The 15,679-nt window shown below is 52.2% G+C and overlaps 1 protein-coding gene across 1 annotated transcript; it reads right to left on the bottom strand.

Moving 5' to 3' along the window:
• Window positions 1-2,030: 2,030 nt before the first annotated feature.
• SLC34A1 (solute carrier family 34 member 1) lies at window positions 2,031-15,330 on the bottom strand (the record flags this gene model as incomplete). Its single annotated transcript, XM_080690519.1, has 12 exons — window positions 2,031-2,534; window positions 3,725-3,849; window positions 3,950-4,066; window positions 4,501-4,668; window positions 4,919-4,988; window positions 12,072-12,167; window positions 12,246-12,441; window positions 12,561-12,672; window positions 14,504-14,647; window positions 14,721-14,849; window positions 14,929-15,078; window positions 15,225-15,330. The coding sequence occupies 12 exons, from the start codon at window positions 15,328-15,330 to the stop codon at window positions 2,031-2,033; spliced, it is 1,917 nt and encodes a 638-aa protein (XP_080546645.1).
• Window positions 15,331-15,679: the final 349 nt, after the last annotated feature.

Below are 15,679 nucleotides of genomic sequence, written 5' to 3'. Positions count from 1 at the left end.
TAATTAATTAATTAAAAAGGAGGTTTTTTTGCATGTACTTTAAGTCATCTCGAATGCATAATTCAATATAAATGCATAATTCAATATAGGTGAATAGTTGCATACTGTATTATTTAAAAATAATGACCCAAGCTGGGCATGGTGGGACAAGCTTGTAATCCCAGCATTCAGGAGTCTGAGGTGGGAGGATTGTGATTCACAGATAGCATTAGCTACTTAGGAAGGTCCTCTGCAATTTAGTGAGACCCTGTTTCAAAATAAAGAATAAAAAATCGGGCTGGGTATGTAACTCAGAGGTAGAATGCCCCTGGGTTCCATCCTCAGTACGGCAAAAATTATACGACCCAACGGGCGCAGGCTTGTTACCCCAGTGTTTGGGATGCTGAGATAGGAGGGTTACAGGTTTGCAGCTAGCCTCAGCTACTTAGTGAGACCCTATTACCAAATAAAAAGATCTGGGGGCATAGCTCAGAGGTAAAATGCCTCTGGATTCAATTCACAGTACCAAAAAATTTCTTTTTCCTCTTCACAGTTGGCTGAATCAGCAAATGCAGAACCCGCAGATATAGAGGTGTAGTTATACTTCTTCCCCATCCTCTTGGTGGGACACTAGCAAGGTTGTGAGTGGGCAACAGCATGGGGGTGGTTGCTTGGAGAGCAGTTCTGGGGCTCCCAAGTACCTGCATCTCCCCTCATTTGCCTCAAAGGGGAGTCCACTGAAGGAACATGCTTGAGACCTTCACAATTAGGTCTGGGGACTCTACAGTTTTCCTCCCCATTTGTGATCCAAAGGCCCCAGAAGCGTCCCTAGACTAGAGAGAACTTTGGCATCCTACACACCCTGACTATCACTCTGCAGACCTCAGCTCCAAGGTGCCTTATGGAAGAGGAGGCATTGAAAAACAGGTGATTTAGGTAAGGCCTGGTTTACCACCCAGTGGTAGAAGACAAAGGTGGCAGGGAAGCTGTCTGGTCCTTGTCTCTGTGCCTGGGCCCAAGGCACGGCCTGTCTTCCACCTCCACCCTTCCTCTCCCCTCCTCCAGTGGCCCAACTTGTCATTCATTCTGGAACACTGGTCTTATCCCAGCCAGGTGGGGAGTGTGTGACACCCCCTCCCCCCCAGGCAGGTGGTTTCCAAGGGTAGGGAGGGGAAGCTCACTCGGCCTGGTGGGGTCAGGGCAGGGAGGTGCAGAGTCCTCCTACATCTGCCCCTCCCAGGCCCTGGGAGGCGCTGCCGATGAGTCTGACTTGTGGGTTGGGCTGGGAAGGCAGAGCTGGCAGGTTGTTGGTGTGAACTTGCAGGGCTGTGGGCTGCTCTTGCAACAGGTACTTTGGGAGATGGTGCTACTGAATCCCATGGCTTGATCTTGCGTTCCCCTCATAAATACAGAGCAAAGAAGCCTTCCAAGTGCATACTGAGAGTTTAATTCCTTTTTGTTTTTCCCATCAGGCAGGACTGGGAAGGAGATGTCGTGGTGGTGTTGAAGCTCTGGGTGAGGGTGAGGAGTGGCATTATGGAGGAAAGAAAGTGGCAGGGAGGGGGTGACGCTCGGTCAGTGGATCAAGCACCGCATCAGGCACAGGCAGCAGCTACACAGTCACCCGTTCGGGGCCACCCTTACTCCCATCTCATGTGCACAAGGACATAAGCACTGTCCTCCACACACATGCACAGAGAACTGGAGATCGTGCCCAGAGGCTTTGCAACCTGCAGGCAGCCTCACACTGGTGTGTCTGTACACACGCATGGACTGCTGCATGCACACCCCAAAACAGGCTACTACACCTGTACTCGTGGGCACCAGACACCGCCAAGTGTATGCATGCAAGCACACTGCCTCTCAGGCACAGAAGCCCAGACCTCTATGGACCAGCGTAAGGACAAGCACCCAAGGGTAGCCCAGAAAAACACACCCAGGGTGGCAGGTACCACACACACACACACACACACACACACACACACACACACACTCCTTTGTTCTTTCACCCTGACCACCTCCCTGCTCCGGTGTAGCCTGGGCCCACCAGCCTAGAGGTGGGTGGCGTTGCGGTGAGCAGGCAGAGCGAGGCGTGGGGAGGGCGTGGCAGGGGGCAGCTCCTCCAGGAAGACCCTCGCTGGCAGCTGGGGTGAGCGGGGCTCAGGCCTCGCATAGCACAAGGTGGCTCGGGCGATGAGGCGGTCCAGGGGCTGCAGGGAGTGCAGCCAGCGGGGCAGAAAGTCCCACGTCTGCAGCCACTTGGGCAAACGCCCAGGGCTTCGACTCTGCAGGACATTGACAAGCACCACGAAGGCCAGCAGGGCCCCGAAGGGTGCGCCCACACCTACCATGGCCTGCCAGCCTGCCATGGAGATGCCAAACACCAGCGACGGCAGCAGCAGGAAGCACACCAGGAGGTAGAGGACGGCAAACCAGCGGTACTTAGCGGTGCGTCTGCCCAGTGCCTTGGCCATGCGGATGGGCAGGCGCGTGCAGGGCAGTGGGTACCACAGCAGGATGCCCGAGATGTTGAAGAAGAAATGGCAGAGAGCGATCTGCAGGGGAGGGATAGAGGGGTGGAGATGGGCAGGGGCTCTTATGTCAGGTCAGTGGGGATAGATTACTCAGGGGCCTGATCTCATCTGGGCAGCAGGAAAGTCACCAATTAGGGCTGACATGCTTGCATATCACCCCAGTACAGCTGCGCTGATTATTTAATTTTGAGGGAGAATATCACTAAGTTGCCGAGGCTGGCCTTGAACCTGCAACCTCCTGTCTCAGCCTCCCAAGAACTGGGTTACAGGCATATGTCAGTGCACCGAGTTCTTTGTATTTCATTCATTTATTTTTGCAGGCATGAACCCAGGGGCATTCTACCTCTGAGCTACACCCCAGGCCCTATTTTTTTTTCTTTATTTTTGAAACAGGGTCTCACTAAGATGAGGAAGGCCTCATTAAGTAACTGAAGCTGGCCAGGAACTGAGATCCTTCTGTCTCAGCCTCCCAAGTACTAGGATTGCAAGCGTGCGCCACCACGTTTGGCTCTTTAGGCCTCTTTAATAGCTCTTTCTCATAGGACAGATTTGACTTGTTACACTTATTAGTGTTATTATAGAGCAACATCAGTATATTAGATGTCAAAGTCTTAAGGTTAGAATCAAGCATACTTTGCCCATAGTGTTTTCCACGGAGCATAGTGGGTGGCCATAGTAGGCAGTTAGAAATATATATATTACATGTATATGATATATATGTGTATGTGAGTGTGTAACAGTATTTGGGATTGAACCCAGGGGCATTCTACCTCTAAGCTATACCTCCAGTCCTTTTTACTTTTTTTTTTTTTTGGTGGTACTGGGGTTCCTGGAAACCCTTCTACCTTCGGGCTACACTCCCAGACCTATTTTATATTTTTATTTGGAAACAGGGTCTCTTAAGCCAGCAAGACTGGCTTCGAACCTGCACGATCCTCCTGTCTCCACCTCCCAAGCGCGGAGATTACAAGCGTGCGCCACCACGCCCGGCTCCTTTTTACTTTTTAACCTTGAATCTGGTTTTGCTAAGTTGCTGAGGCTGCCCTCGAACCTGAAATCCTCTCAGCTTCCCAAGCACTGGGATTGCAGGTGTGCACCACTGTGCCCCACTCAGAAATACTTACCGTTTTGTATCGTCACACCCTGGGTTAGGCCCCACACCCCAGCCCCAGAGCTGTCCCGTCCTGGGCAGGGCTCATCTCCTGACGCACCTGGAAGGAGCTGGACAGCTTCTCCCTTGGACTGGCCAGTGCAGCCAGGATGGCTGTGGTGGTGGTGCCAATGTTGGAGCCCAGCGTGAGGGGGTAGGCCCGCTCGATGCTGATCACACCCAGGCCTGGAGGGGGGGAAGAGGGTGAGGTCCTCCCCACCTCTGTCGACCTCCTTCAGCCCTTCCTCTCCTCCTCCCTGCTCGTCTGCTCAGCACAGGTACTCACCAATGAGTGGGGTGATGGCCGATGTGAACACAGAGCTGCTCTGAACAACAAAAGTCATGCCGGCACCCACCACCATGGCAAAGTAGCCTGTGACCCAGGTGAAGGGGGCGGGGAAGTCTGCAAGGAAACCACGTCCCCATGGTGCCAGCGTCAGTGGGGCACGGGAGAGCTGGCACCTTCATTGGGGAAGGTACTAGACATGGGTTCCCTGCTAATGCCCAGCAGTCCCCTGCTCAACTGCAGTGACTTCCACTCCCCATTCATTGATCTTTCTTCCTAAGCCATCTTGCTTAGGGCCATCATGCTACCATGCCCTGGCTGTGGCCACTCCCTCAACACAGAATCATCTAAGGACAATTGTCCCTCAAAACCATGGGGACTGGCTCAAGGATGCCTGTGGATACCAAAGTCCATGGATGCTCAAGTTCCTTCTGTAAAGTGTATATAACCCATACACAACCTCCCAGATCTAGGCAGTAGCAGGGCTTAGCAGGATCTGAAAGGGTCCACCCTGGGGCCCTGCCTGGCCCTGCCCACTCCTCATGCCTCACCAGTGTTGATGACCTTCTGGATGACTTTGGCCACCTGGCCCTTGAGCAGGGAGTTAAGCATCTTGACGAGGAGGATGAGGCAGGTGCACAGGAGCACCAGGGACCCAGCCAGCAAGATGAGCCCCACAGCCAGGTCAGGCAACCCCGTGTCCACGAAGATGTGGTTGCCTGCAGGGGTGGTATCCAGCAGCTGAGAGCCAACCCCACACCTGCAACCACCTTTGACACCTGTCGCAGCGGTGAGCCCAAGGTCCCCCTCACAAAGGCTCCTTCAGCTCCCGCACCAGGCCTGATCCAAGCCCGAGAGCTGGGCTGACTGCAGCTGCCCTTCCGGGGTGGGGCATAGCTATGGCTGGGCAGACGATGGCCCTACTGCTGTCCCGGCCATGTGGGACACCCCCACCTTGCAGATACTTACATTTCTCCATGGTGGCATTCCCAAGGGTTCTGCTAGCATTGGCCTCTACCCTGGACATGGAGGTGGGAGCCTAGATCAAGAGGAAAGTGATAGAGAGTCTAGGAAAACGGCCTGGGTTTGGGGTGAAGATGGGGGAAAAGGAGAGATGGGAGAGTTGGAGGTAGGTGTTCTGGCTCTGTGGCCATGGCCAGGCCTCCTGCCCTCTCTGAACCCATATTCTCTGCAATACTTCTACATGAGAATCTGGCATGGTAGGTTCATACTCTGCCCCGCCACCCCACTGACCTAGCCGTCACTAGGACCAGGAGGGCCTCCCAATTTCCAGTGGCTTCTTGTCTTTGTTTTTCTTCACCTCTCAGTGGCTCTGGATGCCACTGACCATGATCCTCTCTTTCTGAAAACTCCCCTTTCTCCATCTTTTATTGCTAGTCCCTTCCTCAGGGTCCTGGCACCGTCCTTCCCCCTAAGGCACAGGTCATCCCAAGCTCCGTTGTTCTCTCGGTGCGCAATTCCTTACCCTGCGAGGGGACCAGGTGGGGGAGGGTGCCAGCCCCACATCTCTTCCCTCCCTGCTACTGTCAGAGAGGTGAGCTGCTCCCCAGGGCGATCTCCAGATTCAGAGGCCCACAGGGCTAGGCTGTCTGGAGGTAGTGAGGAGGGTGTTGCTGGGCCTGTAAAGGTGGTGGCTACTTAGGTCAGGGCCAGTGTCACCATCCAGAGACCCTGTTTCCAAATAAAATATAAAATAGGTCTGGGAGCATAGCCCGGAGGTAGAAGGCCCCTGGAGAGTAGCAGTAAGACGGGTCTAACTACCGTATATCACACATATAAATACATTCACTGACTTCTATGTAAAAGTTGTTCATCATTGTTCTAATTCTTTCATTCCAACATCAGAAAAATACATATGGAAATACTAGTATACTTTCCTATTTTGTAAAACAAACAAACAAAAGAAAAATGCCGGACGTAGTGGCACATGCTTATAATCCCAGGATTTGAGAGGCTGAGACAGGAGGATCCTGGTTCATGAAGAGTCTCAGCTACTTAGTGAGCTCCTTTGCAACTTAGTGAGACCCTGTTTTAAAATAAAGAATAAAAAATAGGGCTGGGGGTGTGTGGCTTGGAGTAGAATACCCCTGGGTTCCATCCCCAGTACTGCAAAAAAAAAAAAAGAAAAGAAAAAAGGAGCAGTAAATCCCAGATCCATACATCAGCAAGGACCACCAGGACCCCAAGGGAAGTACATGAGCTACAATTCTCCCTGTGGCCACATCCTGCCTCTCCTGAGGGCTGACCTGGGCCCTTCCCCCAGGGACTCTGCATCTGGGACACATCTGGGTGATGAGGGTGGGTTATTGGTACTTTGGTGTCTACAGCTTCTTTAGGGTCTCTTCCAAACTGTGTGCCATTTCAAAAATGTATGCTGGAGCCAGGCGTGGTGGCGCACGCTTGTAATCCCTGCATTCGGGAGGCTGAGACAGGGGGATCCAGGTTTGCTGACAGCCTCAGCTACTTAGGCCTTTCACAACTCAGTGAGACCCTGTTTCAAAATAAAGAATAAAAAATAGGACTGGGGATGTAGCTCAGACATAGAATGTCTCTGGGTTCCATCCCCCATACTGCAAATTTAAAAAAAATGATTGCTAGCCGAGCGTGGTGGTGCACACTTGTAATCCCAGCATTTGGGAGGCTGAGACTGGAGGATCGTGGTTTGTGGCCAGCCTCAGCTACTAAGTGAGGCCCTCTGCGACTCAGTGAGATCCTGTTTTAAAATAAAGAATAAAAAATTGGGCAGGGGATGTAGCTCAGAGGTCAAATGCCTCTGGGTTCCATCCCCAGACCCGCAAAAAAAAAAAAAAAAAAAAAAGTACGCTGGACTGGGGGTGTTGCTCAGTAGTAGAGTGTTTATGTAATATGCAAAAGGCCCTGGGTTTCAATCCCAGAACAATAAAAATAAATTAAAAAATAAGATAAGAACTGTTTATATCATTGTTTTTGTTTTGTTTTGTTGTGGTATTAAGGATGGAACACAGAGGCAGTCTACCTCTGAGCAGTACCCCCATTCCTATTTTATTTTTTTATTTTGAACCCAGGTTTCACTAAGTTGCCAAGGACCTTGTTAAGTAGCTGAGGCTGCGCATGAACCCTCCATCCTCCTGTCTCAGCCTCCCAAGTGCTGGGATTACAAGCGAGGGCCGCCACACCTGGCTTGCCATTTGATTCCAACATCGAGGTCTATTTTAGTGCGATGGATCCTTTGGGAAAATGTGCTCATCTGTGCTCCTTGTCTGGTGTCCCGTGTCTGGGCCTTGGGGGCACTGCCAGGCCTTCAGGCCTGAATTCCAGGCCAAGAAATCAAGTGAAGCTCATCTCTGATGGGCTAGCATAGAGAACCAGGCTGGGGAAATAAAGGCAACTACTGTGCGGGCGTCAGGAGGGCCAGGTGCTTGTTCTCAGGCAGATCTGGGTTCAGAGCCTGTGCTGCTTCCAGCTACTCGGCCAGGCGTGCACCTCTCTGAGCCTGCTTTCTTTTTCCCTTCTTTCTCTGTTTTTTCCTTCTTTCTCTTTTTGTGATGCTGAGGATTGAACCAGAGCATTTTACACCTGAGCCACACCCCCAACCCTTTTTATTCACTTCTATTTTATTATTATTTGGTTCTGGGAATTGAGCCCAGGGGCTTTCTACTTCTGAGCTATACCCCCAGCCTTGTGTATTTATTTATTTATTTATTTATACTGGAGATTGAACCTAGGGGTTCTATCTCTGAGTTATACTCACTGGCCCTTTTTTATTTTTTAATTTTGAAACAGGGTCTTGCTAAGTTGCTGGAGATCTCGCTAAATCCCAGCATTCGGGAGGCTGAGACAGGAGGATCGTGGTTTGCTGACAGCCTCAGCTACTTAGTGAGACTCTTTGCAACTCAGTGAGACCCTGTTTCAAAATAAAGAATAAACAAATAGAGCTGGAGGTGTAGCTTGGCGGTAGAATGCTCTTGGGTTCCATCCCCAACACAGAAAAAAAAAAAAAAAAAAGGATTTCACTAAGTTTCTGCACTCTGGCCACGAATCTGTGATCCTCCTATCTCAGCTTCCCAAGCATTGGAAATACAGGGATGCGCCACTGTGCCTGGCCCAGCCTGTTTTCTCTAAAGCGGGATAATACAAGAGCTGTTATAAAGGTTTTGGGAGAAAATGTACGTGAAGCCCTCACTCCAGGGCTTGGCTCATGACAAACCTTTAGTGTCTCAGAATGAGCAATGGGCCCCCCAAGAGTATGTGGTGTGTTAAGTGCCCCGTCAGGACCAGTGAGTTTGCAGACGTGTCTGTGGGGCTGGGTTTAGTGGGCCTTCCTGAGGGTCCCCAGGCTGCAGCCCTAGGGAGCAAACGACACCCTGAGATGAGTGGGTGCCTGACTAACCTGCCTCCATAGACCTTCCCTGGATTGGGCCCAGGGGTCGTCTGGGGAGGGACTTGTGGGGCCCTGAAGAGGCCTGCGGGGAATAAGGAGCTTTGCTGGGGTCCTAGAGAAGCTGGGGCTGGCAGAGTCAAGGGCAGGGCGAGGCCAAGGGCTAAGTCCTCTAATGTTTGTTTTGTCATGATTTGGTGTTAGGACTGAGCCCAGGTCCTCATGCATGCCACGGACACACCCTACCATTGAGCTACACCCCCAGCCCCACCTCTGGAGTTTTAGAATCTTGACCTTCCTATCTGGAGTTGTGTGGCCCTGGATGAATCCACTGGGGGACTCAGAGACCCTCAAGTGCAAGAGGGGAATGTAGAGGCAGGACGGCTGCTGGTGGGTAGGCTGCAGAGCCAGGAGAGAGGGGTGAAGGGAGGGAACATCCCCTGGGGCTTTCTTGCAGGGCAGGGGGATAAAGTGGAAAATCCAGCCTATATAATCGAGGCCTGAGTCTCAAGATCACCAGATGTATCGATCCTGCCTGGGCATGGCGTGGAGGAACAGGGGCAGGAAGGGAGTGGGGGGCAGAATAAATGGGCCCCCATAGCCCTGGGCTCACATCCCAGCTAAGCCATCCCTAGTTGTGTGTCACTGAATCACATACTTAACCTCTCTGGGCCTCGGGTGCCCCCTCCACTGCACGAAGTCTATTAGGCTGCGCGCCCTTCTTTCCCCAGGGGCTAGTTAGAAGCATCTTGGAAGAGGGAGTTGGGATTTAAGTGCTTGCAGGGACACTCCAAATTAAGGAGACACTTCTGGGAACGGAAGAAGGTGATTAAGCTCACAGAGGACTATGGGGTTCCAAGAATTCTTTCCCAGGGGAGAAACACGCAGCATGCGTGTCTGTAATATTTTCCCCTCTGGAGAAAGGCCTCCAGCTCTGGGCCTTTGTTCAGCTGGAAGCAGGAGAGCTACGTGCAAGCAGCGCCATCTGGTGGCTAAAAAGAGAATACTCAGAGCAATACCCGCCCACCATCCTTGGAGCTGTCTGTCTCATCATGGCCAAGTCACTCCGAGGCAATTAAGCCTGGTGGGCAGAACAGAAACGGACACCGACTGGGAGAAACCCGGCTGGCATCCTGGAGAGGCAGCGAGATGAATGGTAACTCCACCAGGATTGGCAGTCTTCCTCACTTGCATGATTTAAGGCCAATCACTGGGCCTCACCAGGCTGCAAAATGGGGACTGGATAATCCCTGCATCCCACGTGACAAGTCCTCAGAAGATACTTGCTTACACCAGGCAGGTATGGTTGACAACGCATCATGTGACTACAAAGAAGGTAGTTCCTAGGACAGTGCCAGCCTCTTGGAACATCCAGAAGTGTTTGAAATGTCAGAACGTCCCGTTTTTGTTTTTGCTTTTGTTTTTTTCTTTCCCCATCTGGAAAGCCTCGGACTCTCATGCTTTCCTTGGAGACACAGCTCCCTGGAGACCGATTTGGCCAAGGTCAGGTCACACGTGCTGGAAACTGGAGGCATGAGAAGGAAGTACAGGGGACCTTTGCGGCCAAAGGAAAAACTGGGGTGCAATCTTTGGTACAGGAAAAGCCACCGACACACACTGCAAGAGGGCGCACATGCTGCAGGAGTCACACACCCATCCCTGGCTACTTTCCAAGCCAAGAAAATCCAACTTGCCATTAAGGAAAAGTTTTCCTGGTAGAGTGGGGACATGAGACCAGTGCTTTGGCAAGTGACGGCGGGGCCGGTGAGGCAAGGCCTGGAGGCAGCCTGTCCAGGTGCACTCGGGCAGGTGTAAAACTGGTGTAAAACGGGTCTCCTGTCGCCCTGCCAGCCCTGCACGGGGCCTAGCCTGGGCTGCGTGCTGCAGTGCAGACCTGCTCAGCACTGCTCCAGGTGGCCGCGGGCACCGCAGCGGAGGCCACCACCAGCGCACTCCGCCCTGGGTAATTTTGTGTGAAGATCCAAGTGTGTGATTTGTCTTTCTTCCAGATGTTGCTCTGAAGTAGAGAGGCTGTGGTGATTCGGAAAGCTTGTAGAGTACCCAGAGAGCTCATGGCTGACTTTAGAGGTCACAAAGCAGCGTCAGAGCTGCCGCAGGGGCTTTTTGATGTCAGGCTGCCTTAAACTCTCAGAAGGGCTGAGCTGGAGCTGTGTGCCACTTTGGCTTCAGAGGCACACTGTCGGGCCAGTTGATTGTTTTCTGCTCATGCTGGGATAAAGGTTCAGTATCATCAAACAGCAGGTGCAGAGAATGAGGGCGAAGGGCACGGGCTTGTGCTGTGGGCTCTGGGTTTCATCACGACTTGTGATAAATGGAGTTACTTCTAATATGCAATAATCCAGCAGAAGCAAATTTGGCAGATTATGGCTCTGATGATAAAGTATTTTCCTTTTTATGGCTCAGTAGTAAAGTGTGCTAACTGCTTGCTTCCTCATGATCCTGGTGTAACGTCGGTCCATGAGTGTCCACCCAACCTAGACAGTTCTTCATTTCAGGCAGACAGTGCAGAGGGACAGGGAACTTGTGCCCGTGACTCTCCATGAGAAGGAGCCCCTATTCCAGCAGAAATGTCTGCCATGTCCCCAAGGAGGTGTCTGTGCAGCAACCGCGGGGCTCGCTCCTGAGCTGCACTCTTATCAGCCTGCTTCTCAGAGTATCCTTATGGCTGTCTCTTCCCACATTCCCTGGGCCCCACTGGTACACTCTGGGCCCTGACGTGGTAGGATAAGCTCTGGAAAGTTTCTTAGCCTCCCTCAGCCTGTGTTTACCAGTGAAATCAGAGAGTTGTACTAGATTAGTGGTTCTCAAACTTGGGCATGTAGCAGACCTAGAGGGCTGGTTGAAGCACAGGCTGCTGGACCCCACCCCAGAGGTTTTCTGATTTGGTAGGTCTAGAGGAGTGTTTATATCTAATATACATCTGATTTACATATTAAATGTGTTCCCAAGTGGCATTGATGCTGCTGGTCCAGGGACCATACCTTGAGAACTCCTAGGCTAGATCAATTACATGTCAACTGTAATTGATTGGTGATGTCTGGCTAAAGCAGTGTGTGAAGCTGAGAGGGATTAGCAATGTCTGCCATGGGCACAATCTTACCAAAGGAAAAAAAAAAGTGCCACATATTTACTCTCTCCTGACTAAAAGATCTCCAAGGTCTATCTGAAGCAGTGTGTGTGTGTGTGTGTGTGTGTGTGTGTGTGTGTGTGTGACTGAGGATTAAACCCAGGGGCAGTCTCCCCCTGAGCCACATTCCCAGAACTAATTAATTAATTAATTAATTTTTATTTTTTGCCATACTGGGAATTGAACTCAGGGGCATTCTACCTCCAAGCTACACCTCCAGCCCTATTTTTTATTCCTTATTTTGAAACAGGGTCTCACTAAATTTCAGAAGGTGTCACTAAGTAGCTGAGGCTGTTGTGAACCAGCGATCCTCCTGTCTCAGCCTCCCACCTAAAGCCATACCACCCTGAACGCACCCGATCTCGTTTGTCTCAGCCTCCCACATACTGGGATTACAAGCATGGGCCACCACGCCCAGCTTTTATTTTTTTTATTTTGGAACACGATCTCACTGAATAGCGAGGGCCTCGCTAGCATGCCAAGGCTGGCTGCAAACCTGCGATCCTCCTGTCTCAGCCTCTCAGTACTGGAATTACAAGTGTGCACCACCACACTGACCTTGAAGCATTTTCCAATGGGCCAGGCCTGGGACTCACCTCTTCGGGGTCTGAGTGGCACCAGATCCGGATGAGACTGTGGTTCCTCAGGGACTCATCCCCTATAGCAATGCTGGTGATCACAGATTTGTCCAGCTGTGGGCAAGATGAGGGCAGAGGGAGTGAGGCTGAGGGTCCTTCCCGGCTCCCACCCACGCCAGGCCCTGCCCCCACCTGGATGATGAGCTTCGTGAAGGGCTCTGTTATGATCTTGAGAAGGTCAGGGGCATCGCGGCCACCACGGATGTTAAAGGAGGCAACCACGAGCGCAGTGACGTGGTGCAGGTAGCCAGTGGCAGCCTCCAGGGGCAGCAGGACAAGCACGGACAGCCAGTTAAAGCAGTCATGCACCGTGGCCCCCGCGAAGGCCCTAGGCGAGGAGGCCACATTGCAGGGCAGCCTGGAGCCAGGTGCGCTCACTTTGGGGCTCCTGGCATCCGGAGCTGCCCTCCCCGATAAGCACAGACCCCGCTCTCCTCTCCCCCTCACCGTCGGAAGTCAGTCCTGTCCCCTGCCTGCATCAGGGCCACGATGGTGTTGGTGACAGAGGTGCCGATATTGGAGCCCATGATGATGGGGATGGCAGAGCTCACCTCCAGCACTGGTGGAAGAAAGGGCTCTTAGCTGAGTGGGAGGGGACCACCCGGTCCCACCGCGGCAGCTCCTGCCAGGCCCACGGGCACAGGCCGTGTGTTTACACGTCCGTGTGCGTGTACTGCACAGCGTGGCTCTTTCCACGCGCGTGAGTGCATTATGAAGGCTCACATCCCATTTGCAAATACACATCCGTGCTCGTGTGTGCGCACATCTGCAGAAGAGCATGCTGCTGGTTATGTGTCAACCTGGCTAGCTTACAGTCCCCAGTTATTCAGTCCGGCACTCATCTAAGTGTTTCTGTGAAGATATTCATAGGTACGACTCTAAAATCAGTTGACTTTAAGTAAAAGAGGTCATCCTTATCTATATTTATAGCAGCACAATTCATAATTGCCAAACTGTGGAGTCAGCCGAGACATTCATCAACAGATGAATGGATTACAAAAGTAGGGGATACATACACACAGTGGAATTGTACTCAGCCGTAAAGCAGAACAAAATCATGTCATTTTCAGGGAAATTGATTAAAAAAAAAAAAGATCATTCTTTTTATTTTTCCTTTGGTACTGGAGATTGAACCCAGGGGGATTCTATCTATACCAAGCTACACCCCAACCATTTTATTTTTTCATTTGAAACAGGGTCTCATTAAACTGCTGAGGGTCTTGCTAAACTGCTGAAGCCGGCCTTGAACCTATTATCCTGATGTCTCAGCCTCCCGAGTACTGAGATTACAGGTGTGTGCCATCACACCTACTAAGATTATTCTGTGTGTGTCAAGGGGCACTGGGGATGGAACCCAGGGGCATTCTACCTCTGAGCTGTACCCCCAGCCCTATTTTATTCTTTATATTTTGAAACAGGGGCTTGCTAAGTTGCACAGGACTTCACTAAGTTGCTGAGGCTGGCCTCCAATATGTAATCCTCCTGTCTTACCTCCCAAGTACTGGTTTTATAAGCATGTGCCCCCATGCCCAGCTGAAATTATTCATATTTATTTATTTATTTATTTATTTATTTTGCAGGTCTGGAGGTGGAACCCAGGGACATTCAACCTCCAAGCTACACCCCCTGCCCTATTTTTTATTCTTTATTTTGAAACAGGTTCTCACTGAGTTGCAGAGGGCCTCACTAAGTAGGTGAGGCTGTCTGCGAACCGTGATCCTCTAGTCTCAGCCTCCAGAATGCTGGGATTACAAACGTACACCACCACGCCCAGCCTTCTCATTTATTTATGTGGGCCCATCCAATAGAATGAAATGCTTTAAGAACAAAATGGAGCCAGGCACACTGGTACACATCTATAATCCCAATACTTGGGAAGCTGACACAGGAGGATTGCAGGTTCAAGGCCAGCCTTAGCTACTTAGCAAGACCCAATTTCAAAAAAAAAAAAGCAAAACTGAAGCTCCTGGAGAGGAACTCCAACCTGTAGCTACGGTGTGTACAGTGTGGGCTAGCCTGCCCTTTCTGGTGACCTGCCCTCTGAATTTCAGACTTGACCAGCCAGCCCCTTGATCATGTAAGCAATTCTTTGCAATAAATCATCTCTATCGTCTAGATTTTGTTTCTTGGTCTAACGCAGTAAGGGGTCACGTGGCTGTGTAGAGAGGAGCCTCCCGGAGGCCTGTGTCCCTTGCACACCACCCTCCCCAGGTCCTGGGCACCCCTTCTGACTCTTGGCTCTGCTCTAGCAGAGTGGGGATTCTGGAGCCCTCTTCTGCTCAGCTCCCTGCCCTCACTCCTGCCCCTCCCGCAGTCTGCCATCCCTCCCTGCCCCCTCTGGCCACCAAGCTCCCAGACGCGCGTTCCCTGATGCTGCCAGGCCAACTCACAGCCAGAGGAGACCATGCTGACGATGATGGACGTGGAGGTGCTGGAGCTCTGCACCAGCACTGTCACCAGGATCCCCACCACCAGTCCTGCCACTGGGTTGGACAGGATGGCATTGTCCTTGAAGATGTCACCAGCCACTTTTCCTAGGAAGCACAAGCCAGTGTTGCTCGAGGCCCTTCCAGAGCCCTTCCCCAGCCCTGCCCAGCCAGGGCCTACCTCCGGCCAGCTGGAAGGCCGAGCTGAGCACATCCAGGGAGCAGACGAAGAGGTAGAGGAAGGCCAGCATCAGCGGGATCTTGAGGAGTGTCGTGCCAGCCCGGTGCAGCTTCTGGGCCAGACTGGGCTCTGAAGGCAGGGTAGGCATGAGCACACGGCAGGGATGGGGCAGCCACTGCCCATACCCCTGCCCTCCAGCCCAGCCCACCTGGCTTCTGCTCCTCGTCCAGGGCCAGCTTGGCAGGTAGTGGCTCATGGCACTCCAGGACCTCTCCATAGGGACAGCTGTGCTCTGTGAGGGCCACTGGGCTCAAGCTGGGGAAGGCATAGGCGGACGTCCCTGGGATTCTGTGCAAGACTGGGGAGGGAGGCTGGTCAGGATTCCCAGAAGCCCCAGAGAGCTGGGGTTGGGGCAGATAGAGGGGGTGGGAGAGGGAGAAGGGCCCCACCCGGCATGTGGGCACCATGGGCAAGCGGGGTCCAGGGTGTGGGCACAGTACTCACCCTGCGGGCTGGGCACATAGGCAAAGGCTGCCCCGTGCACCGTGTGGCCCCTATGGACAGGAAGCGGGGAGACCGAGCCCCCCAGCCTCTCTCCATAGGACATCATCCTGGACTCCTGCGGGGAGGGCGTTGGGTAGTGCTGAATGACAACTGCTGTCTTGGACACTCACTCCCACAAACACGCGGGTGCACACACACAAAACCTGTGGTATATAATCCCATCCAACCCCCTTCCCAGCATGCTCCGGGGCTCAGCACCAATTTGAACATTCATTCATTCAGCGAGTTTTATTTTGTGTGTGTGATACTGGAGATGGAATCCAGGGCTGCTCACATGCTAGGCAAGGGCTCTTACCATTGAGTGAGTTACAACTCCAGCCCCAGCAAGTATTTCCGAAGCATCTACATATAGCCAGGCTCTGAGCTAGATGCTGAGGTACAGTGGTAATTAAGGA

Source organism: Muscardinus avellanarius (assembly GCF_963383645.1).
Source record: "Muscardinus avellanarius genome assembly, chromosome: 1".
NCBI lineage: Eukaryota > Metazoa > Chordata > Mammalia > Rodentia > Gliridae > Muscardinus > Muscardinus avellanarius.
Note: the sequence above shows the minus strand (reverse complement) of the source record. Positions and strands in the feature narration are given on the sequence as shown.